This window comes from Scomber scombrus, chromosome 1 (genome assembly GCF_963691925.1).
Source record: "Scomber scombrus chromosome 1, fScoSco1.1, whole genome shotgun sequence".
NCBI classification, from domain to species: domain Eukaryota; kingdom Metazoa; phylum Chordata; class Actinopteri; order Scombriformes; family Scombridae; genus Scomber; species Scomber scombrus.
Window position 1 is genome coordinate 27,169,608 of NC_084970.1, and position 27,399 is coordinate 27,197,006.

General features: G+C 39.4%; 1 protein-coding gene across 1 annotated transcript in view; it reads right to left on the reverse strand.

Annotated features, from left to right (window-relative positions):
* Positions 1–1,872: 1,872 nt before the first annotated feature.
* The window catches only part of pde8a (phosphodiesterase 8A), a 45,197-nt gene continuing 19,670 nt past the window's right edge, over positions 1,873–27,399 (reverse strand). The window contains exons 2-22 of the mRNA XM_062424462.1: positions 23,730–23,786; positions 19,957–20,147; positions 18,299–18,355; positions 18,035–18,089; positions 17,657–17,745; positions 17,375–17,453; positions 17,010–17,150; positions 16,167–16,255; positions 15,807–15,858; positions 15,674–15,716; positions 14,087–14,164; positions 13,787–13,857; positions 11,587–11,751; positions 8,863–8,911; positions 8,562–8,697; positions 8,265–8,463; positions 7,096–7,313; positions 6,019–6,151; positions 4,883–5,047; positions 4,638–4,767; positions 1,873–3,990 (exon numbers count right to left, since the gene is read on the reverse strand). Of these exons, the coding sequence (XP_062280446.1) occupies positions 3,884–3,990; positions 4,638–4,767; positions 4,883–5,047; positions 6,019–6,151; positions 7,096–7,313; positions 8,265–8,463; positions 8,562–8,697; positions 8,863–8,911; positions 11,587–11,751; positions 13,787–13,857; positions 14,087–14,164; positions 15,674–15,716; positions 15,807–15,858; positions 16,167–16,255; positions 17,010–17,150; positions 17,375–17,453; positions 17,657–17,745; positions 18,035–18,089; positions 18,299–18,355; positions 19,957–20,147; positions 23,730–23,786 (2,304 nt within the window). The 3' untranslated portion in view covers positions 1,873–3,883. The remainder of the gene's footprint in view (positions 3,991–4,637; positions 4,768–4,882; positions 5,048–6,018; positions 6,152–7,095; positions 7,314–8,264; positions 8,464–8,561; positions 8,698–8,862; positions 8,912–11,586; positions 11,752–13,786; positions 13,858–14,086; positions 14,165–15,673; positions 15,717–15,806; positions 15,859–16,166; positions 16,256–17,009; positions 17,151–17,374; positions 17,454–17,656; positions 17,746–18,034; positions 18,090–18,298; positions 18,356–19,956; positions 20,148–23,729; positions 23,787–27,399) is intronic.

Sequence of the window (27,399 nt, forward strand, 5' to 3'; positions counted from 1 at the left end):
GTAAAGGATCTGAGTATTTCTTCCACCACTGATGATAAATATAGAAAAATCCCAAAAGCTGTCCATGACTATTGCTGTATTAGCCTTCTAGGGGGGCCTGCATGGGGCAAAAATGAGCTGATGGGCCCCCATTAAAGGTCAACTATTTGCTGTGTCCCCTATTCACTTCAATTGAAGACCACATAACAGACTGTTCTGGTGAAATCTCCAGCCGGCTCTGGCAGACATGCATTTCAGAGTTTCCATTGTTAAACTTTTGTTTTGATTTTGGTTTATTTATTGACAACAAATGTTTATTTTTATGTTTATTAAATCAATTCTTAGAGATGAAATGATAATGGACTAATTTGCATTGTTGTTTGTGGTGTTTAACAAGCCCACAAACAGTGTCTGACATTAAGAAATATTAGAAAATAGGATCTCTGTTGACAGGGACCTCTAGCAGCAGTGTGAATTATTTACTTGTCTGTCAGGAACCAAAACATCCATGTCGGGAACAAAGATGGAAGTTGCACAATGTTGTCTTTAGCACAGCAAAACCTTGTAGAGAGGAGGTTGTGGTGGATGGATGAACATGATTTGAACTTGGTGAACCACAGTTTGTTTCCCATTTCCTACCAACAGTCAGTCTTCCTGTAACCATGACCATATGATTGTTTTTAACTAAATAGGTTCTTAGTCCAAACCAGTAGTTTCTGTGCCTAAACCTAAGAACAACTTTAATCATGGAAGATCAAAAAACAGTCATATGAATCATTTATGCAATTGTCATTTGTAATGCTTTGGAGGGCACAGACACATGATGTCATGCTGCCATTAGAGGTGTCAGATCAGAAAACAAAACACTCATATGTGTCTGTTTGGGAGGGAACAACAGCAGTCTGTTTTATTCTTTGCTCTTTCAAAAAAAAAAGAGAGAAAATAAATATGTTTAACCATGCTCTAGGGATGAAAATGTTGGTCTGTCAGCCTTTGGTGCAGACTGAAATATCTCAACAAGTATTGGATGGATTGCTGTGAAATTTTGTAGAAACATTCACAGTCCCAGGAGGATGAATCCTAATGACTCGGATGACGTTTCACCCAACACCATCTCACTTATCCTGTGAAATATCTCAACATCTATCAGATGGTGTGGCACAACATTTGGCACATATATCCATGGTGCACAGAGCATTCATGTTAATGACTGTGGTGATAATCCGACCTTTCCTCTAGCGCCACCAGCAGGTAAAAATGCAAATCAGCCACAGCTTTACTTTATGTTAAGGGGTGAAATAAGATGGTAAACATGGTGAAAATGAACTGCAAAACATCAGCATTTATTATTGTCATTCTGAGCATGTTAGCATTTAGCTCAAAGCATCGCTGTGCCCAAGTACAGTGTCACAGAGCTGCTAGGGTGGCTGTAGACTCTTAGTCTTGTTTAATAATAAATGAGAAGTGACAAGGAGGAGATAAGTAAGACTGTTCCCTGTTGAGATCTGGTGTCCAAGCACTCAGTGTTGAAACTGGACAGTGTGTCAGTCTGGAAGAAGAAAAGCAGATGTGTTCAATGTGCCATCTCAATGATAAAGAGAATGAGTTTCATTTTGCTATTGTCCTTTTAAGGGTAGGTGTGTCCACGCTGCAGGGTCTCAGCCAACTGCCTTATAGTCAGAGCTGTAATTTTTTTACCTGCATAAAACAAAACAAAAATCCAGTCAAACTTGGCCTTTCTTATCTCTCCAGACTTAACAGACACATTTTTAACATATAAGTCACATTGTACACTAATAAAGATTGAGTGAAAAAAAGATACAACAATACAACAAAGACAACAATAGTATGAGGACGGGCTTTGAATCATTTCAGGAAATAAAATCCAAACGTATAATTGACATTATTTTATTTTTCATTGAATAGTTTCTATTTTTTTTCCGTGCCTTCAGACCAAGATGTGAATCAGAAGGAAGAAACAAATCCCCTGATTGAGTGTACAATTCTGTCATAAGAGAGAAACAAAGATAACCATGGTCAATACATCTTATTAACCACCATTTGCTTAGCTGTTATGGCATTTATATACTGTTTAAAGAGGAAATATTCTTAATAAGCAACAATCTTTGACATATATTAGTATCCTAATCTGAAACCAACCTTGAACAAAACGCTGTTCCCTGGGTCTGTGCATAAGGATGTTGGACAAGTGGCCAAAATAGAATGATGTTTGAATCAAAATCAATGCAAGCTGGCCTCTAGGAGACTGCTTAAAGACAGTGATAGACAACTCTGCGATCCACATCCTTCTTAACCATTTAGTTCTCTGTATACATGCTCTGTGTGACCATCCAATTCACAGGTATTCAGATAGCTATAATGGTTGATCTCATTTGCTGCAAATCCAGTGTAAAATTCATTGTCTATAAAAATATTGAGATTTACTTGAACATAACCTTCTGACTATGTTATAATAAAAACTCCAGATGTCCGTTGCAGTTGCACAGTGGGATGTACTGTATAAATATTGTATAAAATAAGGCAGTCTTTTCAGTAGGATAAACCAGATACAAAAATTTCTGGGAGAAAAAATTTTCAAGTCCAAAATGTTTTCACATATTTCTGCTGTTGTCAAATGTCAAGCGGTTTACAGCATTAAACCAAGAGTAAGGGATTGTTGCAACAATGAATACACCCACGCACCCACACCTACAGCCCAAACACACCCACACATACACACACACACACAAACTCCTGATGATCAACAATAACAGCTTATTCTCCAATGCAACATCCCATCCCTGGACAAATCACTGAGACGTAGACATTTCTTATATTGTTTACAGTGCAATACAAAAGTGTTCATTCTAACTGGTACTGTACTTTTGATAAGAAAATAAAAATGTTTAATATGGTAATGCTTCATATGAATAATAATTGTGAATTTTTTGAGAGTTATAGTAGTATTTGTCTTCATCAGCTTTGGCTTTTCTCTCTCTTTTAAAATTCATTTTGTTCTTATTTATTAACTAATTCATTTATGAATTTTAATATAGAAAATATGGAACATCTAAGAAAAAATAACATACCAAATCATCTGTAATTAGTTACCTATGATCATGATGTTGAGGTTTTTGTCTCTCAGCAGTGGCCTAAAATAAAGACCCGCTCCCTGACCCAAAAGGAAAGCATCCCCTCCCACATGTCTTTTATGACAGCTATGTGTCAACTTGGATGTGTTTCTGAAAGACACATGAAAATATTGCCAAAAAAAACAACAACAAAAAAAACGCAGTGGAGTGTTCTTTTCTGGTGCGGCCTCCAGAGGCAAAAAGAGCAGTCCTGCCTTGCTGTGAGCACGGGGATGGAGCTCAAAGGTGATTATATGGCCTGATGTGGATTGAACACCTTCATATCCAGACCTCACTTCCATCCACTCCTCCAGTGTTGCTCGCTCCTTCAGTAAACAAGCAGTTTTTACTCAAACAGCAATGTCAGCTTCACAAGCAGACAGAAGGGCCCACGTGGTAAATAAGGGACGGATGCTTAGCCAGGAGGCCTCTAAGGACCCTCTCTCAGTCATGTCACTTGACCAGCTACACTGCTAATGCCTGAGAGGCACGAGAAGTTCATAAGAGTGCTGTGTGTCCATGTCTGTTTGTAACAGTTCTCATTGGACAGGGTTGTAAAGCCAGCAATGTTGCTGCTGCAACTGCCTGTCAGAAAGTCAACTTCTGTGTTTTCTGTATGGACGGACATGTGGATGCTCGGCGTGCTACGGAAGCAGGAGAGTGAAGGCGAGGAGGCCCTTTGGCTTGCTGGGCTGGCAGGGAGAGAGACGCCCCAGCAGGAGAGAGGAGGCCTGCCCCGGACCGCTGAGTCCCAGGGCCGAACACTGCAGCGCCTACTCTGGAGGCGGTCGCAGGCTGTGCAGCTTCCTGTCGTCTAGGCCTTTCCAGTACTTGAAGTTGTTGTCCAAGTGCTGCATAAGATTGGGGAGGTCTGCAAAAGCTGGAGACAGGACAAAGGATTTTGCAGGCTCAATATTAGATTTAACCGATAAATAGATTATATTAGCAAAACTGTTTGCTAGGAATGCACAGATGTGTTTTAAAATAAATACTACTATCTCTATGTATACATTTTGTAAAAGACAGATGCAAAAACTTTTTCTCTCTAGATACTGATTCCGGTGCTTCAATTTAAGATATCTGTGCATATCTGTTACCTATTTGATACCAGTGCTCTCTTTTCCCAAACTCAAAGATCCCCTCCAGATGTTTTGGCTGATACGGTTTTACAAAAAAAAGGTTAACAAGGTCAGTACTGGATAAAAAGTTTGCATTTTTGAGATGATAATCTTATTTTCAGTTTCTAATTTGACATCTGTATTAAAGGGCATATGCTCATCTATCAAACAATTTCAAAACATTATAGTCAGACTGTACAAATGCCATGTGTCTCCTTTACTTATTTCCTTGTGTATGTTAAGTGTCCATTTTAATTGTTTGTCTATGATATCGTAATTTGAAATGTTTTCTTCAAAAAATAAATCTTGATCTAAGTGAAGCTGCTTGTTTAAATAAGGTATTAACTACCTAACTTATGATAGCATGCAGATTTGTCTCCAGTGTTTGCATCATGCTGTGCAGTCTTACCATCCCATGCATCAAACATGTCTGTAATGAAGTAGTCTATGAAGGAAATCTGGGACTTTGGGATGCTACATGTGTTTCTGTCAAACACAGGCATGACCACCGGTAGACATTGTCTCTTCTCCTCGTCCGTCTGTACCAAAGACAACACCATAAGTGAAGTCATTGCACATACAATAAAAACACAAAATACAAAGAAACAGTGCAGCTGCTGCCTGATAGATCCATCTCTCCGAACTACTAATCACCTGTGCAAAATACTCCTCTGAGATGCGTCCGGCCCATTCTATACAGAGCTCCTGAGGCCTGCATGGATTGGAGATGTCTGCACACTTAATCAGCATCCGCTTCACAAGGATGCGATTCTCGGGGGAAGTCAAAACGCTTTTGACAGATTCCTCGTCACTGTTTCCCTGAAAACAGAAGCAGACCATTAGCACAAAGGAAGCTGAAGTACTGAAGCTCCCTACAACACACAGCAGCTACACAACTTTAAAAATAACTTACTGTGTTTGTACATGAAACCAACTGGAAAGATCAAGTATGACACTAGCAGATGATAAAGGTTTTAGTTGTCTTTATGGAGGAGGAGAGTGTGCGTTCAGGTTGAGTTCATTATGAGCTTGTGTAACACTTAGATGTAAAAGAGTACAGCATGGTTCAGACAGTCACATGATTTGCAGCCATCTGTACATTTCAAGATTGAATTCACTGACAATTATGTTAAGCAGAAGTACAGAAGGTCTATTTTGCTGAGCCAAGATAAGAGAGGTCCCTGTTTTATCTCGAGCTTCAGGTCTAAAGGTTTACAATGAAATGGCAATGTACATGAGACACAAACACTAAGAGGCAAAATAGTTATTTTATTAACTAAACGTACCTTTAATTACAATACCAAACACTTAAATGGATAATCTGTCTGAACTAAAAGTGGTTGTATTCAATATAAAAAAGTCAAGGAAAGATTAAGCACTCATCATATCATTTATTTGTATCATTCCTGCCTTAAAAAGGCAAGACGACTTTTAAATGTCTGTGTTGGGCATTCCACACAGAGATGAGAAAGATGGTACCAAGTTGTAAAATTCTCTCCCCACAAAGATATCTGTGCCCAGGCAACAACAGACCACAAGCCCCCTGAACCAGTATCATCATCTCTCATGCTCTTAAACTATTGTTGTTTGCATGCTGTTGGACTGAGTATGATTCTGCACCCGTGTGTGACAGAGTGAGAAGACATGGTTATGTTTACATGGTGTCTGTATGCTCCTGCTTGTCATCACATCTATGTAAAATGTTAAAATGAAACCTGACACCTCTATACATGTATTAAATATTAAAACATTTTGAATATGTGCTAAAACATTTTCCCTGTTAATCTCACCCCATTCTCCTCCAGTGCAGCCAGCGGCTTGTTGATGCTGTTGACAAATTTGTTGACGTGTTCAAAATGTTTGGTCATCTCAGTGGCGAGCACCATATCAATGATGGCCTGACGTAGTGTTCGATATTCATTCCTAGAGAGACAGAGAGAGACGGGCAGAAATCAGATGGGTGAAGGAGGGGATGGCAGGGAGAGGAGAAAAAGAGAGAAGAGAGCTAGATGACAGTGTGGTAGATAGCATGGAAACCCGTGTGAACAGTTTTCCCCCTCTGACTGCAGTGACAGTGGCAATGAATGGATGCTTTGTTCACCTTCCCCCTCTGAGGGGACCAGCACATGTGAGCTATTCTGCTTTAGGACTCAAATCACATTACTACCCCACCGCTGTCCACACACACACACACACACACACACACACACACACACACACACACACACACACACACACACACACACACACACACACACACACACACACACACACACACACACACACACACACACACACACACACACACACACACACACACACACACACACTATTGCTTTCATTGGCACATACACAGTCTTAGCTCATCCCCATGATACTCCAGGTATCAAAATCTATTTTTGTAAAGAAATTAAACACTTAGCACTTCAAACATAATAGAGTTGTTCTCAAACTTGGTGATTAAAGTATATTTGTTTATCTCATAAAGCAGAGTTTGCGAGAAATAGTCATACAACTTGGGTTTTTAGTGTCATCATTTATATTCCACATAAACACACAGCCAGGAGCTTAACTTAGTTTAGCATTTTGAATAAAATAAATAATAGTTCAGCCAAAATCTTAAATTCAGTCATTAACTTCTTAACATCATGTCAGTCAAAAATATTACCTTAGTTTTCCTTTGGGGAAACCAAGGTAAGTATTGGTCTTTTGAGCACATATTACATAATATTTGATTGACAGTTGTTTCGGACATGCAAGTACATATTAAAACTAAATCTACTTAACTTGATTTTATGAACTTTAGATGAGTAAAGGTACCATAATTTTTTTGGGGTGACCTGTTCATTGTGTACAGGATGATCTACCTTTCAATGTTCTTGAAGATGTTGCATTTATCGTCTCTGGTGGAGATCTGGAAGGCCAGTGCTGCGTGGTGGCTTTCTAGCACAGCTGTGTCATTGTAGAGAATGGCCAGCTCGCTTCCTGCGTTGCACAGGAAGCTGTTGGTGCGGCCTGGGTGGTCCACATCATGCACAGTGGCGGCTATCAGGGCAGCCACCTCGTCAATGGGATCCAAACTTTGCTGTTAGGACAAACAACATGAAAAAATGGGGCTGTAGGAGACTGAAGAAGTTGTTGTACTTGAAAAATCAACCATGATCTTCTTGTTATCAGGGGTGCAGTTTGGCAGGGCAAAATGATTCACTGGACCAAACGCTGGACATAACACGCATAGCATAACCGTCTGCTCCTTTCACTAGACATGTCACATCCCACTGGAGATAAAACGATGATGCACATCGAGTTTAGCCTGAAGGTTGAACCACAAAGTAGGTCTACAATGTGAGAGACAGTCGTGATTTATTATTATGTTTAAATTTCACCTTAATTTAACTGCATTTAGAGGGGATCCGAATATTTCCAGGATACAGAAAAATGTGTATTTCCGATGTCAGTATAAGAATATAGACAATATACTGTTGATTTTTAAAACATGTCATTTCAAAGCTACACAACAAACAGCTGTACAAAGCTATATGTTATTTTAGGCCTCATATTCATGCATCATTCCTTGCTTGCTGGGTAGTTTTCTACAGGACTACAGAAAGCGCCTCTGACCATTTTCGTAAATAAAGAGAAAACACAGTAACAGTGTACAGATCATGAAAAGAATTCCACTTTTTTCTAATAAATCTCACAACATAACAGACCTTCTAACCTGTCTGCAGATTTCCAGGGACTCATTAACCTTGGGTGATGTAACTTCACAGTTCACTGGCTAAGCCAATGAAAGATCACTCCACTGTGATCAGAAATAGACAGTTTGGTAATCAGCTTAGCCAGTGCATGCCCTCGACCAGTTTTACTGAGCCACTGACACACTTGGCTTTCTAGGATAACAAAAGCTCGGGTGGAACACCTTTCACCCAAGACTGAGCAGAGACCGGCGCTTAATATCACAAACACGTAAAATCAGTAAAAATCTAGTTCATATTGTACAGACACAAAGGCTGTAAACGAATTAGTCATTTACCTTGACCCTTTCCTTGCAGAGAAAATATGCAGTTGCGTGGAGGACATCAGCTGCATGTGAAGAGTTGTGGTAGGAGTTACTGGAGTGGTAGTTGGCTTCAATTACTTGCAGCCAGGAGCGCAAAGTGGCCTCAGGGCAGTTGAGGAACTCGCAGACCCCAAAGCGAGAGAAGATCTTCAGGCCCAAGTAGGTCAAAGGTCTGCAGGAGGAATTAGCATGGTAGTTTAACAGAAGCTCTCCTTATACAAAAAAATGAATTAGATACAGTCTGTCTGTGTAAATGTGCTGCTGCCTTACCGTTTCATGGTTGCAGCCTCCAAGTTGAAGATGTCAAAGTCCCAAGAGTCCTCGTTCTCCATGGTCTGGGCGATACGAGGGGGGATGTCATTTATTGACAGAGGAGTTGTCAGGTGACTGGGGATATGATGGGGCTCTGTAAGCGAGGGAAGGGACAAGAAATGAGGCATTCAGATGAACAGGGGGAGATTAGAAATTTGTAATTCAGTACTTCTCCATGCGTTGGACAGAATACCTACGAAGTCTAAAACACATTATATCGCTTCATGTTGTTTCTCATGAACGCTTTGAATAGACTCACGTTTTGTGGAAAAGAGGTATTCATTTCCTGACAATCTGCGCAAACCATCCTGTGAACGAGAAAGACAGAGATTGAGTGAGCATTAATGCATTGATTTAACATCTAGCCTCTATGTAAGAGGCCAGAAAGCAGAGTGAGACCAGTCATGTTCCTGTGACTTACATGTAGGTACTTACAAATGACTCTCAGGCTTAGCTGCAAGTCAGGAGGAATTTCTATCGTAAGAGCTGATTAAAAAAAGTCATGTAATAGCACCAGGAGTATCTGAGTATCTGGACAGATTAAGATCATGTCAAAGTAAATGGTTATTTTGTCAGGTTGTTTTAACATTTCTCAGGTGCTAATGACCCCCTGAATTCACCTGATTCTTGAAAGCTAATTTTCTTTTGGGTGAAATGTTTCCCAAGATTTAAATGAAAAACAAGACTCAGATTTTGGATTGTTGCCTTGTCGCTACACTTTACTGTAACTGCAGCATAAAAATGCATCCTGATTAAGGCAAGGGTGTAACAAATCACAACAGTATAAATAAGAGGAAACAAAGACATGGACTTTCCACATTTTCTGTATTAACACTTTTATGAGTGTTCTTTCATCTGTGCTGTGACACAATATTTTGGAGACTACGTTATGAAGACACCTCGTATCATTTCCGCACTAGCATACAGAGGGAGGGGCAGTATGAGGCAGCCAAGCTGAGCTAATTAATGAGAGCAATATGCAGTTTAGAAAATAATTACCATATTCATGAACCGTAATAGTTGTGTCAGAAATGACACCATGTAAATTTATGTACATATGTCACATAATCTACAGTAAATGATTCCATTATGAAATGTATCTTCCTCAGGGCATTGCTACATGCTGTGATAGTAAATGGGGCTTAACAGTGGGGCAACACTTCATCACCCAAATAATCAAACATTGCTTGTTGGTGGTTACAAGTCTAATGTCCCTCCTATTCTAAGACTGTGATTTGCATCAGCTGTTTATAATAGAAGACATGTTAAGAAGTGTGTAAATAAAGGTTTTATCACCCTGTGTGTTTTTTATGTTAGCTGTGAATGTGTAAACAACCATTGTAAGAGTTCTGTATTCATATAGTACAACAAAAAGAAGAAATATTGTTTACATTTGTCTCACACTGTGACGCCTGACTTTAAAATGTAGTGTTATGAGGTGTAAAACGATATCCTCAGGCCACTGTATGTCAATAAACCATGAAAATGGTGAAATTGTGAACCCCTCTCTCAAAAAACATATTTGCCACTTGTCAGCTACGCTAATGAAAGGCTAACATCTTCCAGTCATACTGTTACTAGATATATATTTTGGGCGTCAGAGAGTTCATGGGTGTGTGTCGCAGAGTGAAATGTTTACTTCACAAGTGAAAAAGGAAGAGGAGACTGGCTCATCTTTGACCCGAGCATTGTCTCATGGTGGCGCTGCCTCTGTACACACTAGCTATTTTAAGACTTTCTCCCCAGAAAGATTGACAACTCTTCTCTTAATGTTCACAGGGTCTTTGGAGTTCAGGCCAAGCACACATCACCACAACAAACTGCAAACATAAGGCCAAATAAATAAAATATGCTACCAGGCTCCTCATAAACCAATAGGAGCATCTCTTCACCGACTTGATGAGACATCTAATCACATCTCAAACGTCTTTCTGTTTTTTCAGGGAACATTTTGTTAATCTGGTCTGTGTTCCTCCTGGTCTTCTTTTGATTCAGATGAATCAATAGAAAGAATGTGTGATTGCCCCAGTCGGGAGTCATAAATTTGGTTTCATGACACAGTAGGGGTGCCAGACGTTATTTGTTATCGTTACTCAGTGATAGTTCTGTAAAGTGTCAAACTGACAACTTGCTATGGAGGGGCGAGAAAGGTTTGGTCAAAAAAGTTTAAAAAAAAAAATGTAATCTCTAACAAACCACAGAAAAGAAAGCATGACTCCTACAACAACACAGGCAGCTCACAAACCAACATGATCATACATAAATGATCACCTAAAACTAGACAGCACCCCCACTAACATCTCATGGCTCTCTGGTTTCATCAGCCTTTATCACTTATGCAGAACAAATCTTTTCTGAGGAGGGTCTACAGTATGTGTAACACCTTCTCTGCCTCTGCGTATTCAGAGTGCGCATGTATAAGTAAAGCCATGCTTATTCATCTGATCCAAAGAACAGGATGTTTCCAGGCCTGTGGAGTCGAGAGGAAGAGGTTCATGTGAGTGTGACTGTGTGCATGTGTGTAAAGAGAGGGAGAGAGAGAGATAGGGAGGGAGGGAGAGGGGGGGAGAAAGAGAGGGTGGGGTGGGCTTTTTTTCTCCAGCCTACAGGAGCACAAAGGACAATCTAACACTTCCTCTGGGGTTGTTGCCAAGACTGCCAACTTGGCACTCTTTCTACTTCTGTACTTCACCATTGCTGTCTGTTAATCTCTCTCTCAGTCTCTCTGTCTTGCCAGATATGAACAGAAATGCTCACAAAAAGTTTGCTGACACACACACACGAAAGGCTCCCAACTCTCACACATGATATCATGGGCCTTCATAGTGAATGTTTCACGGACATTTGCATGGCCATACGGGTTATCACTGTGGAATCCTGCAAATGCTCTGACATGTGTTATCATCCGAGAGTCGATTCATTTGTAGCAGACGGAAGCAGTTTGGGTGTTTCAGATCTCTCGAAAGCCCCTCCTTCTCCTTACCGTCATCAACCCCCCAACAAGGTCATTCGTGTGAGGGTCTTCATCCTTGGTGCCCAGCTGTGGGGAGTAGAGCTCAGTTGTCCTCAGGATCTCCAGTACCCGATCCAAGGCCTCTGCCACGGGCATAGGGCTGCTTTCCTGCGCTGCATTGATGATGTTGATCACCTGGATGATGAAATAAGAATATTTTTTGTAGATACTTTTAGAAAACCAGGGTGAGTATTTATCTTCTAAGAAAAATCCTCGAAAGAGACAACTTATAAGTTAAAAATCTCTTCACTGAAAGGGAAGAACTGACTTACTTCTAATACAGTGAGGTAAATAACCTTTGGGAGCAGATTTCAATAATCACATGACAAATCACATATACCCTACATCTGGCATAGTGTTCATGCTTACAAATCTTTACATTTTACTGAGTAATACAGTATAAAAGATATTTGAAAAAAATACTGTATGTGTGCAATCAATTAACACAAATTTGATGTTTTAACATTGTACAAATAGGAATTCATAAATAGAGATTAAATGATAGGAAATAGGTTGAAATGGGAACAAAAAGAGAAGCCAAGTTGGAGCAAGAGGAAAAATTGAGGTTGTTGAGGTACAGAAGAAAAAAACATTTGATGAGAATTTAGTACCACATTCACAAGTGCAGACTAAAGTGGCGATGATTTGGTTTGCAATCAACTTTATTATTGTCATTTTCACCCCTGACAAAACAAAAGAGTAACAAAGTGCTTTACTCAAGGTGACAAATTAAAAACCAACAATATGCAGCATATAGTCAATCAATCATTTTTTTGTTAAAGGAACAGTCAGACATTTTGCAAAAATAAGCTTATATGCTTTCTTGCTAAGAGTTAGTTGAGAAGATTTTGCCACTCTCATATGCAAGTTAAATATGGGGCTACAGCCATGATACAGTTAGCATAGCTTAGCATAAAGACTTGAAACAAAGGGAGGCAGCGAGCCTGGCTCTCTCCGTTAGTAAAAAATCTACCTACCAGCATCTGGAATGCTCACTTATGTCGTTTAAGTTATAGGGGTTATGTGCTGGACTTCATATTCATCTAGTTTTACACTTTAGTTTTTATATGGATTAAACAAACGAGATATACAGTACTAGTTGGTAAGCTTCTGAGGTACTGATAGGCAGATTTTGTTACATTTGGATGGATTGAGGTTAGCTGTTTCCCCTTCATTTCAGTCTAAATCCATTCATTCCAGTCTAGGCTAAGATAAGTTAAGCTAACTCGCTGCTGGCTGTAGCTTCATATTGAACAGACAGACATGAGAGTGGTATTGACGTTCTCTAGGGACAAAACTCTACATACAAATGTGAATAAGCAGAGTTCCCAAAACTTTTACTTTAATTAAATTGTAAATTGCAATAATCAAAGATCAAAGCTGGTAAAATGGTCTCAAATAAGTAAAAACAAAAAAAAAATCTAATTTTGAAAACATATCTAAGGTAATAAAATATGTTTGGACAAGGCTTGCGGTATGGTGTTTAACAAAAGAGACACATACATTTAAATTTTGACCTCCAGAGAAGAAGTCAGAAGTTCCGGAGGTTCTGACAATGAGCACCTATGGCGAGGTCAGAAGGCTTAAAAAACCCCACAGAAATAACACACACACACACACACACACACACACACACACACACACACACACACACACACACACACACACACACACACACACACACACACACACACACACACACACACACACACACACACACACACACACACACACACACACACACACACACAAAGCAGGAGCAGTTCTATCAGTGCTTTATTCTGGAGAGGATGACGCCTACAGGGACTGACTACACAGTCAAATGATACAGCAGAGGAACTGCGGTGTGTCATATGACCCATCCCTGGGGACTTTCTCTGTTTCCGACTATCCAGGCTGCAGACTACATAACCCACTGAAACAGCAGGTCATTCTGGTCCAACATGCTTTCCTGTCTTGTGCATGAAATGTGGCATTTTATCAGCCTATCTCCTCTTGACATGGTATGCGTGGCCTCTAGACTCGGTGCTAGTTGCTGTACGAGAAGCGCTCATGGCGGTTGTGGCAGTTTTATAACACAAGAGTTCAGTCATGAGATATAAAACAGTAAAAAACTGCTAATCATATGATGGAGGCTGGGAGGGATTGATGAGGAGGGAGATTAACCCACCTTGGTGATGGGAGCTTCTATAGTCATGGAGTGGATTCGGGCCATTGAGGAGTGCCTTCGCTGTGAGCTCCCTGGAAGGATGAAAAGAAGAAGATAAACGACATATTATCAACTTGAACTTTGATTCAACCAAACTTTTTAAAAAAAGGGGATTTTCAACAACAAATTAAGCTGCTGTTTCCTAGTTAATTTCCGTATCTAATGAGTGTGTTTGTGTGTGTGTGTGTGTCCAATCGACAATTGATCCAAACAGACAACTGGGGAGGTTTCATAAGCTAAGTTTCCATCATTCACTCTCACCATCGCTCCCCCGAGATGTTGTGGATCTGACGTCCAGAGAGCCTTTCCTCCGGTCTTTGTGCTTACTGGATTGGATGTCTGAAGAGAAGAATAAAGCTTGCATTAACACACACACAGACACACACACACACACACACACACACACACACACACACACAGAAACAAACACATAATCACACATTTATTGAAGTGACAAAGCTGACTTTGGCCCCTATCACATTGTCCTTGACAGATTAGTAGAGTCTGTTTTTGATGAGTAAAACTCTGCTTATTGATTCTGTGGCTTTTTTTTTAGATTTTATCCAGTGAAATTGTAATAACTGGTTGTAAGTCAGGAACAAAAGGTGCAGATCAAAGAAGATCATGGAAATACTACAGTACTTAGAGGGATCGATAGAAAATTGTAAAAGTTTAACAGAATCAGTTCTATTTCAATGATCAGATCTGACCTTTCTATTTCAAAGAATTGTAAGGAAGTTTTCTTGAATTTGTTAACCATAAATGTATTGTCAGTTGTATGTCAGTTTAAAAGAATGAAAACAAGGACATTTCTGTTTATTTATAAGTACGCTGTAAATATAATAAAATGCACAAACAGTCACAAGACACAGACAAAAACTCGGTAAATTAAGAAGTAAAACCCTTTAAAAACATCAGTCACAGTGAAAGGCCAGAGAGAAGATGAAGAAAGCTTTTAATACATTTTTCACCACACTGAGGTTATAGCACAGCACATAATAACCTTTAGAGCCCCTAATCAGAAGACTGTTGTATAAGAGTTACTGTGAAATATACTGTGTTGTAAGACCATGCAAAGCTTCATAAACCAACGAGATTTCAAAGTCAATTCTTTTCAGTGAGCCGGTGAATGGACGCCAACACAGGAGAGATATGATCCCTGTTTTATTCGCCTGCCAGGAGCCTAGATGCTGCATTTTGAAATCAGTTGCAGCTGTGAATTGGCTTTATGGTTGATACCACAATACAGCGAGGAACAATAGTCTAGTTTAGAAGAAATAAAAGCGTAGATAATTTTTTAGTTTTTCAAAGTTCCAAGTTCAAATTTGAGATATTTCTCAACTAGATAAAGCAGGACTGTACATTGGTTAATCTGCACTTTAAAATAGGTCGTGATTAAAGACAAAATCATTGTTTCTGGCTGGGTGCACTACACTTACTGACATATTTCTGGAGTTTCTGAGCTTACAAAGCTAAGGTTCCTAAATGTGACTATTTTCAGTTCCAAGACTTTTGAGCCAATTTATATTTGGTGTCTGCAAAAAACTCCCTTTAAATTAGCACTGTGTATCGCCTGTATAACACTGGAACTAAATGTTGTGTTTCCTGCTGACAAACACAATGCTGGCCCTAAAAACCTCTAACCTCACGGCAAATCACAAGCAACTGTCATGGAAAGAACTTCCATCACTAATGCTGATAACTACCCAGCAGAGAAAAACTGAACTACTCAAATCTGTGTGACTCCACAGTCTTTTGAGTTGTTTTGCATAATAAATCACATGATGAGGGTCAAGGCTGAGCAGGCTGGCATCTACAGAGGCAGAGAGAATTTGGAAAGGATCTTACCTGTTTGAGACTCTGCCTGCACACGTTCACTGGATTTTTCACTCTGCATGGACAGATGGAAAAAGCTAATTGATAAATGCAGACCAGGGTGCTTCTTTCATTCATCTACAACTCAGCAGAACTGAAAACTCACCTTATTATTATCATTTAAAGGCCTGTTGATAGACACATAGTGTCTGATTTTTCTGTGAATGACAAAACGTATTAGTACACGAGGAAAAGAAGGGGATTGAATCATTATGGTAAATGGTAAATGGTAAATGGCCTGTACTTATATAGCGCCTTTCTAGTCTTTTCGACCACTCAAAGCGCTTTACAATACATTTCATTCACCCCATTCACACACATTCATACACTGATGGCAGGAGCTACCACGCAGGGTGCCAACCTGCACATCAGGGGAAGCTATTCATTCATACATAATCCAATGTAATTATTCAGTTGCTAGAAAGGTAATTTACATTTAGCCAGGTCTTAACATTGTGTCACTCACCCTCCCTGTCCAATTACAGGTGTGATCTTCACATTTTGCTGTATGCTATCTCCATTTTTCTTTTTGGCATAATAAATCCCCTGCCACTCCTGGAACATAACAAGCCACAACTTAGACATACAGACACAGACTGTACAGACAGTAAATCATACTTAAGGTCCAGTGTAGAAATACACTGTAAGGTCATCACAAAAATCGAGAAATAATATGATTTTATTATTCCAAAGGGCCCTAAAAACGGGTGTGGACTGGGTGTAGCATGGTGGTGTTTGTGATGCAGGTGAGGTGGTGGTGGGGTGAAGCAGGTCAGAGTATTTCAGAGAGCAGCAAGTTGCTTTAAAGGGTAGGAGGAGCGCTCCTGGAGTCCTGTGCGCTTGTTTCATGTCCCCCCACCTACAGACTGCTGTGGCAGCTTAAAAAGACCCTTCCTGCTGTTAGCCTGTCTGTGACTGACCTTCGCTCTCTGTGTAGTAAGATTACAGCACAGCCATCAACCGCAGTTCTTATGCACATGAAACAGAGCTGCAGGATGGCCAGTGGTGCAGACTTACAGCACACATGGATGCACGTGCACGCATGCACAGACACAAAGGCAAGAGCAGATAGCTACAGCGCTCACAAAAGTGATCTGATTGTGAAGCGATAGTCTACAGTGACGACTACATTATATGTCAAATCTATCTAAGTTAGAGTATCAGCAATCACATTATGAACCATGTATGTGACCGTTCACTTCACAGCGTGATAACTGTTAGCACAAGGTGCAAGTAGCTTACCCGAGAAATGAAATCTGGCCTGAAATCTAAAATATAGATAATAGATAAGTTTGTGAATTCTTATTACCTTTCCTTTCCGTATGCAGGAGTTTATTGTTTCAAGGAGATCAGGCTTGTTCTTCTCACTTTTAGGCACTTCTATTATTTCCTTCCCTATTAGCTCGCCTTGTTGGTAGCCCATAATGGACTCGTAGGCAGGATTCACGTACTGTGAAGGAGAAGTGAGAGAGTGTTCAGGCTTGATCTGCTGTTCATAAAATCCATGAGCTCAGACACAGTTATGACGATGGGCCTCGCCGACCAAAATAAAACCTTTTCTGAGAGACTGACACATCTGTTACTTATTCCATGGAGCTCAAAAACATATATTTCATGTGAAAACATAGTGTGATAACACAGGCTACAGTTCTTTGAAATTTACTAAAAACCCACCTGAATTATTTGATCTTCAGAAGTGATCTCTATGGCCTCTTGGCTTTGTTCTAGAGCTGTGAAAATAGCATTTCCAGCCCTTGTACAGGTGGAGAGAGAACACAACCAGACTCATTGTTACTATATGCAACAGACTGTCCAGCATCTAAGTGAACATCCATTCATGTGTTAAAATTTCCTTCGAATATCATGCTCAGTGAAACAGGTCTACATAATGCAACATGTACTGTAACTGATGTATAATTGAACTACACCACAGTGCAACAATACTGCACGACTCACCTCAGTTTGAACTGCGCCCGCACCTCTCCATGCTCCAGCTGTAGCAGCTCATTATAGCAGGCCATCATATTGGCATTCTCCACATATCTCTAAAGGTCAGAGGGCAACACCAGGCCACATGGATCAATCAAAGACAACTAAAATCCCATTTTCAAATCAATGCCATTACAGGATATGTTGTAATGCAGCTAACGCATTGAGTAGCAATACTTCGGGTATGGGGAACTCAATACATCTATCTTCTGAGCAAACAAAAAGGATTTACAATCTGGATTCCTGCCTTATATTGAGTGTTGACAGAAGGGATATAAAAAAACATATCAAAAGAATAATACAAATACAAGCAGAAGACACACACATTCACACACAATGTCTCACCCTATTAAAGCCGGCATTGATCAAGGGCATCACAGAGGCTTCCTCTCTGTCTGGCCTTAAAAAGAGAACACATGTTAGCACATAACCATCACCGCGCCAAATGCTTGTTTAGAGAACATCAACATTTGCTCCATATGACAGTCTGCAGGCCTCTAGGCCTCCGATAAGTCAGGCATTTTAATTCTGACAGTGCTCCTAATCATTAGCTACCTAAAAAGACAGGAAGAAAAGAACAAGAAGAGGGGGTCAGCGAGTTGTACGTACCTCTTCACAACGGCGACTATCACAGTGTTTTCTGAAGAGTTGACCGCTCTAATCGACCTGCATGTAAACAGAGGGAGCCTTTTAGCCAGTGAGCAGGCTGGTGGAAAAGCCCATGGCATCAAATAAATGTATTTTTCAGTTTTTCACGCTCCGATTCTCCCAGGCAGGCAGAGCCCAGTGGTGGAGCTCTGTGAGCAGGCCTAGGCCTCTGAAAGAATGCAGTGTACAGGGCCACTCATCCGCCTGTGGTTTTCCCCAGCCAGTGGTCATAAAGGCCCTTTAGTTCCCCATCGGAGCCCGTGCGTGTACACTGAACATATGGATTGGCCAAAATGAATAGGGTTAACATACACGCTGGGCAGGGCAAATGAATGTTTGTAAATGTGTTTTTGGTTTGGGCAGAGGCTAAAGATAGAGAGTGGTATGGGCAGGCACCGCTCATTTCTCATTGACATGACTCCACTAGGTAGCATGTGATGGAAGCTGATTAAACCCAAAGTGAGCTGGCCATTCATCCCACCAGGAGAGTCACAATCACACGTGTTACTAAATGTATCGTAACACACGAAAACTCAAGATCATCTGGTCTGGATTAGATGACACACATTCAATTCAACTGTGTCCTCTATATTCGTGATTCACAACCAGGGGAACTTCTGCAAGCTGCCATGGGGTACTCGGAAAGATTGTGGAGTAGCTAAACTAATAAAACGGAAATTACATTATGATTAAAAATACATAACCATGTATTGAATCATCTATAACACAGGTGCGTTTGATAGTGCTTGGAAACTACTTACCAAGCAAACAAAAAAGCCTAAACAGTTTACTTCAAGTTCCCGTTTTTTGGCATTTATAAGTATTATATAAATACTTAATTAATGGTTTAATAACAAATATAATATAGTTGTACATATATATAAGTGTTCATTTATCAACAACTACAACTCTTCCTTTGGTATATAATAAGATTATGAATGACACTATAGTAGAACACAGTGGCAAATCTGTCCATTTTTTGTCTCTAAAATGGTGAAAACTAACAAAACTAAAATATAATTCATATTATATAATATTCATTTGAGAGGCTGAGATCAGAAAACCATAACAACAACAAAAAATCATTAATTGTAGTTTTTTTATCATTAAAACTGTTGGCGATTAATTTTCTATTCATCAACTAATCTTTGCAAACAATATAAAATATTGTTTTCATATAGGAATTCATAATTGTTGTCAAATATGGTATCAAACACCTCCTTATATCTGCTTAATTATTTTTATTAAATATCTGTATACTGCTTATAAATGCCAAATAGTTCAAGTGTTAGCAGTGAAATACATATATGGTTGAGGTATCCAGTAATAGCCACTCCGAGTGGTAGTACAGTAGTATGAATGCAAATTTGACCATACTGACCTAACATCTTATTGTAAGAAAAAAGTATTTTTAACAATATCTTCTTCTGAATAATTAATTGTGAAACATTTGATCACAATTGAACACATTTGGACCATGGTGATGGGTGTCAGTGAAGTGGTACTTCATTGGAGTTCAGTGGAGTTCGTCCACATCAGACAAAACAGGTTGGGAACCACTGCACTACATCATTCCAGAAATAGTTATAAGTACATCGATGATGAGGGAACAGGCCTACCGGCATAGTGCTTCAGCGTCAAAGTGTCTGGAATGTCTGTGGTCAATGATGACGAGGTCGTGATGCTTCTCCAAAAAGCATTCAAGAGCCGACTCTGGTGTTCGCGCCATGCTGCACCTGAAGTTGGCCTTCTCACATGCCCAGCAGAAGCCATTACTCTGACTGTCCTCTTTGGCAAAAACTAAAAGTACCTGCAAAAGGAGAGATGACTAAGCATGTATAGCCAACTGAGTCATTTGTATTTCTAAGTGACCTCTTGCAATGTCACACTACTACTACTTCTAGCCATAAATAAAAAGGGAGTTTTAAAAAGGGATTTACAAAAAGGTGGAATACAGACTGATAATATTCAAAGATGGTTATGTGGCGATGAACAAACATACTACATAATAAGAATACTGAAGAAGAAGGCCAATTTTAAAAATCTGAAATCTACAACTAAACAAGTCTTTACCAACAGGTTTAAAGAAATGTTTTTGAATTTGCTTTCATGAGGTCCGCAGAGCAGTCGATTATTTTGAGTTAATCAATGGTCACCATTTCAGAGTTCACAACCAAAAGATATTAAAAGCATTGTCATAAAAGACTGAAGAAACCAGACAATATTCACATTTTAGGATCTGGGACCACTGAATTTGAGCATTTATTCCCTAATAACATTGTATTAATCGATTATTAAGAAATTGGCAATAATTTGGTGATGGCTAACCAATTATTTAACTAATTGATTAAACAAACAAACAAATCATTATTTTCATTGCTGTTGTTGTACATTGTTTCATTATTTTTTTTGATGAAGTGATTCAATTGGTTAATACATCAACAAATACAATACAAATACATACAAAACATCTTGAAAAATCATACATTTTCAATAAACATTAATTTAGATATTCTGTTTAAAAGGACATACAACTGTGAAAAATAGAAAAAATCCCCAAACACAGAAAAGAGGGTTAGGTTACTTATTTTCACATTTTTTACTTGATAAACCAGTTAAACAATGAATCAGCTATCAAAATTATTGTTGATTTATTCTCTTTTTATTGGCTAATCAATTAATCCTCAAATTTCTCACTTTGATGATGACTATGATGATACAAATGGTCAGCGGAAATGCACAGAATAAATAATTGGGCAAACCATGCAGCATGAACTGTGCAGTTTTTTAGTAACTGAAAAGTATAGTATAGAAGTAAGTACTTATATACATACATGTATATAGCAGTTATAAAAATGAGTTTAGTAATATTATTTATCATTGATGATATGGTAACTAGAGGGCTAATTGATACGCAGATGTGATCTTTATAGAGAAAGTATATCAACAGCTCTGAGTTGTCAAGTCATCATTGGTGCATTCATGCTCATTTGCACCTGTCGTCCTAATCCGCCTGCAGCGTGGGCTTGACTGTGACCTCAGGCCTCCAGCGGACAGGGCCTGATTGATCAGGCCCAGCTCGTACTCGGGTGCGTCAGAGATTTTATTGTCCGCTGCCATGATCTATGGCACAATTAGTCGAGGTGGACTTGACTGGCTGCAGCCCCTCCCACCGGTCTGCCAAGGTTGTGGCAGAAAGTGCTGCTGCTACCGTCAAACCAGCCATTGAGAACGTGCTCTCTCTCTGCCAGCATACTTTCATATAACCCCTCACTTGCGTAAATACTGGACCAGAGATTTAGGCCCGCCTCCAAGAGCAGTGCTGCACTAGAGTAGATTCATGAGTCACTCTCTCAAACAGACGTCATCTCCAACTGTTGGCAGGTAGCAGAATGAATGTAAAGAAGGGAAAGTTTGTTCTGCAGTTTTAAGTTTGCATCACACCTGTAAAATCGAGTTAGGACACAAAGACCTGACTTTGTTGAGAAAACTAGAGCTACTGTCCTCCGCACAATGAGGGGATAGAGGGTCCTTTTGATTCATTCTGACGATTGGTGTAGCTTTATTTAAGTTAAAAAAAAACCCTGCAGCCTGCAGGCCAGAAGCAGGGACCCCGTACGCACTGAGCGGGGTGTTACTAATGCAAACCATATTCCACATTTGAACATTTTCCTTACAAGCGGCAATAAGTGTCCGGGTCATAAATACATCACCACCAAGTCCTGCAGCTATGTTCGGTACGCGCAGGGAATTAGATCAGAATTCCACATTGGGATGTTGGTAGAAAAGTCAACATTCCGGCTGCGGTGGAGGAACAGGGTAATATAGGCTGAGATAAGGTCATTTTTCCTGATGCCTGTGCTGGGACTAGACAGATACGCCTCGCTCAGTAATAACACACCCAGTCACAATGGACAAAAAACTCCAACAACCTCACCGAACATTCAAGCTAAAGTGTTTTTAAGTCAGAACATGCTCAAATAAAATAGAAGGGAAAAAAGGCAGATGTAGTAGCAGAGAAACAGCATGAAGGGAAAAAAATAGTTTGAAGGGGGTAGCCAGCATTTTGGCAGGGTCTGATCGCTCTGTCTAGAAAACATCATTGTTGAAAACACAGGGCCTGGCCAGATCCTGTGAGCCGCGAGAAAAAAGGAGGAGTAGAGAGGAGGAGGGCATGACAGGATCAGCTGTGAGTGACAAAAACAGGAAGGGGATATCTCTCTACCTCGTTTTCCTACTGTGGTCACACTGGAGCGCATCAGACAATAAAGTAGAGTCTGTGCACTTATACATGGCTTTAAATTACAGGACGTCTAATGTATTGCTTTTCTTTTACTTCTTTTCCAGTCTTAGTGACTTCACAGCACGCTGCTGTTCAGTGGAAACATGTTTCACAAAATTTAACAGATGTTTGTGGTTTTATTTCAATCAAAATTTGAATCGCAAATTGCAAGCTGTAATAACTCTTATTATCAGGATCAATTATTTATTTTCTCAAGTAATTGTTTTGTCTGTGGAATAATAAGAAGATTGTGGAGAAGAACAAGAGCCCAAGGTGACGTCTTTAAATGTCATGTTTTGTCTTCCCAAGAGTCCAAACCCAAAGATGTTCCCTTAACTATAATATATGACAAAGAAAGTCATCACATACATTTGAGAAGGTGTTTTTGCTATAAAAATGACTGAAGTCAATTATTGTTTCCTGCTCTCTTGAAACCAAGACAAAATCTAATTTCTTATACTGTCAAAAATAACTAATAATTAAAAATAATAATTCCCTTAAAAGCTGACTTTTCAAAGGCTTTTCATGCAGCAGCAGCAGCAGCAGCAGCAGCAGCAGCAGCAGCAGCAGCAGCAGCACATGCCAGAGGAACAAGCACAGAACCAAACTGTATAATGAAGCATTGAACGTCAGAGAATGTCCTATTTGCAGTGACGAAACTGGTCCATGGATCCTCTGTGCAGTTCTTCCATAACGTGCATTGTTCATTATGGTATGTTCTTGGTTATAAATGTTTGGCCTTGTTGCCTTGACAACCCAAGGCTGCATAGCATACAATACATCCATTAACAGTCCCCCCCCACCCTCGCTCTTCTTTGAATGTTTGCATGGGGACTTTTTTTTTTACCTTTAATCTCATAGCGAGGTGTGGTATCTTGTGAAATTCAAGATTAGTTCTGACTGCAAACAAAAGTAGGTGAGGTTTTGTAATAGTAAGTCAAGAGAAATGCTACCAAATATTGACAGTCGCACCAAGTTTAAGCTAAAAGCCCCTAAATGATACGGACATAAACATTTCACTGAGGCACTTCTGTTGCCCCGTAGAAAGCCTAATGCATTCAACCACATAAGCATCAATCACTCAGATGTTTGGCATTGTTTTTACGATACCTGAAGTGGGTCTTTAAATAACTTCATTGGTCCAAATTGCACCTCTGTTAATGTGGTCTGAAAGATAACAAGAAGAATACAAAGATTAGAATAAAATGATTTCACACATGTGACACTTCCTCTGTTATTCACACATTCAGATTTTAAACCCTGTGTTTTGTTCACATTGTTTTCAATCCTCAATAATTGTAATAATTGCTAAATCAACACGTTTCCTTTTAATTAAACAGTTTAAAATATTGTCTTCTGACCTAATTAAAGCCCACTATGCAGAAAATTCCTTCTCTTTTCCACATGCTAGGCTTACACATTTTATGAAGGAGACAAAATACAGAAGTAACCATAAAGCATTGTTGCCACACCTGAAGAAGGAAAAATATCAGGGTTTTGTCTGTCATAGGGACTCTTTATTAATAAAAAAATACCACGAGAGGTTATAGAAGCTAATCATCGTCATAATAATTTAATTTATATCAGCAACTGAATACCAACATTTAAAATCTAATCACTACCAAAGACTTAACGTTGAAATTCTCGATAGTCACTTTCAAGTTGTGCAATTTCAAAAATTTAAATTATTTCCTGTATATATATATATAATTTTTTTTAGGCTTCTCATCTTCAGATAATAAAATTCACATGCCTCATATGCAAAAGCTACATTGAAGTTGATCTATTTCAGTAGGCACAAGTCAGAGCTAAAAATTCAAGTCAAAAAACTGGTTCCTCAAATTTCGATGCTAACAGACGCTAAGATTCAGATCTGAATATAAGGGATGCTAAAGAAAAACAATTAAGCCAAGATGGATTAGACACCTTGCAACTTATTATATTTTTAAATATTAAGCATGCATGTTTTCTATCTGAATTTGAGAAGAAAAAAAAAATACTGGTAGTAAGTACGTTTTTATAAATGAATTGCACTACTTGAAAATGACAATGTGAAATTCAGACCACATAAGTTCAGAACGATAGATTTAAAAGTCAAATATTTCAGTGCAATTCCAACATAAAGTCTTTAGTAGTGATTAAATTTAAAATTTTGGTTTTCAGTTTTTGATATAATTCAAATTATTATGGCAATATTTTGCTTCCTTAAAAGATATAACTCTGTTTAAAACTTTTTATGAACTTGTTATAAAACTCCAATAATTGAAATCTTACAGACTTATTTAGGATTTGGGAGAGGTTGCGCTGTGTAAAAAGTACTGTTAACACCAATCACACATATAGAGCACACATAAATACACTTTATTTGACTATTTGTTTTGCAGCAAATGACTCAGAGACCCCAATTTATTTGCAATAGCAAAAGTCTGAAACATATCGTCACTTAAAAATAATTATATAGGCAATTTTCAACAATGTAAAGTATGTTTTTTGAGCTGTTCAAGAGGACCCAGGGTCTATGGGGCCCAAAACAGAGCATTAGTTATATATTAATATCTACAAGCTCCTTTGAACATGTATTAAATGCCTGTAATCTAATCTTCTAATCTCTAAAATTGTGAAAATAATTAAAAAATAATAAAAATGTAAAAAAGGACTGATTTCACATAGACAGGTTCTCAACTCATTACACTTTCCCTACATGAGCATACTCTTTTCTGTCTGCAAATAATTTAGCTTCCTTCCTGCTAAATGGAACCCAGCTCAGGGGTTAGTAACCATAGCAACCAAGCCCCTTGCGGACCGCCATCCCTCTAGAATTCCTCTTCTCCGTAAACAATCTACACATGTGAGGAGGAATACAGAAAGGAATTTTAGAGCGTGCCAGGCCGCAGTAAATCACTTCTTGCTAAATTGTAAGCCATCTGAAAGCTCCATCAAACAACAAAGGGGGAGAAAAAAAGCTGATTAGCCCTCGGTTGTAGCCAAATTGACGTCATCATGACACTAGGCTGTTTGTTGTAGCGTCCACAAACAAGGAGTATGGCATCAGGATGGCTACAAGCTGATGCTCTGTGATCATCTGATCTTTCACAGACACGAGGACATGGTCGCATGATAGGCTCATGTGCACTGGAGAGACAGTATGCATGTGTATTTGTGTGTGTGTCAGTGTGAGTGTGTGTGTTTGTGTGTATGTGTGTGTGTGTGTGTGTGGCTTTATAATAGAGACCAACATATGGAAATGCCACAAACTCATGCTCTTCCAAGAGGGTTTGACCAAACAAGACCTAGTTTTCCCGTTGTCAGATATGATTTGAATGACTCTGACCACGTGTGTCAGAACAAATAACTCAGCCCCCGGATTTATTAACTTTGATTAGAGATTCAACCCACCCATTCATTTTCCTGTGGAGGTGAAACAGAGCTCCTCTATAGACTACTGCTGGGTAAATGTCCTACACACACACACACACACACACACACACACACACACACACACACACACACACACACACACACACACACACACACACACACACACACACACACACACACACACACACACACACACACACACACACACACACACACACACACACACACACACACACACACACACACACACACACACTTTTTCCAATGTGATGGCATTTGTTAGCAAAGTAGCTGAGGTCAGGGCCTTGACGTATGGAGTTTGGCCACAGGGCCTCCAGCTAGCTGAGGCCTAGCAGCGCTCCGTGTCTCCATCCAGTGAGACTTGCCTCTCTAACTGACACTGACACAACCAATGCAACTGCAGCTGAGGTTGTGTAACTCGAATACTCAGCCTGCCACACATACACACACACAGACACACAGACACAGACAGACACACGCACACAAACACATACATAGAGCTGAACCAGTCTGCCAGCCTCTTGGGGCAACATACTCCTCTTGTACAGTACACACACGCACACACTGCAATGAATCACTCAGCCAAGCATTTGCATCCCGCAAACATCATGCTGGCACCCAACCAGAGGCAAACAAAGCAGGGGAAGTGAGTGAGCATGTAGGCCAGGCAGGCGGGCAGTACGGACATGGTGCGTGACGTAATCCATGTCCCACCCCTCTTGCTATATGCTGTGTTGTACCAGTCACACTGCGATCTCTCTCACTCTCTCTGTGTGCACTTGTTAATCAGGCAAGTTTGTTGAGTAGGGCATAGTGCAGATGCAGCTGTGCCCAGTGCAACTGAATAGCAGTGTTAGTTGAAAGCAATGCATTCTGGTCCTCGCAGTTTTTCTTCACTTCTACATTTCTATAATTTTTCATTGTTGTTATTTACCGACTTTCAGAGCAATCATACTGCATGTAATTAAAACATTTTAATACACATGAAAGGTTTTTTTAGCATATCAGTGGTTTTGTATACTTTTTCCATGTTGTGATATACTGTATATTAGTTTTAGAAAATATTGTAATAATTATGTAAACCATATTGCCTTTGCACTACAGCTGCAATGATTAGCTACAGTGATTCACCGGAGTGTCGGCAAACAATTTCGAAAATTGATTAATCCTTTTCAATAATTTTTGAAGAAAAATCTACATTCACTGCTTCCAGCCTCTCATATGTGAATATTGTCTTGTTTCTTTGACCCTCTATGAGAGTAAACATCCGTAATTACCTTTAGGTTGTGGACTATTGGTCGGAACAAAACAGTATAAAAAAATATATATGTTGCATCTTGGGCTTTGGGATATGGACATTTTTAACCATTTTATGACATTT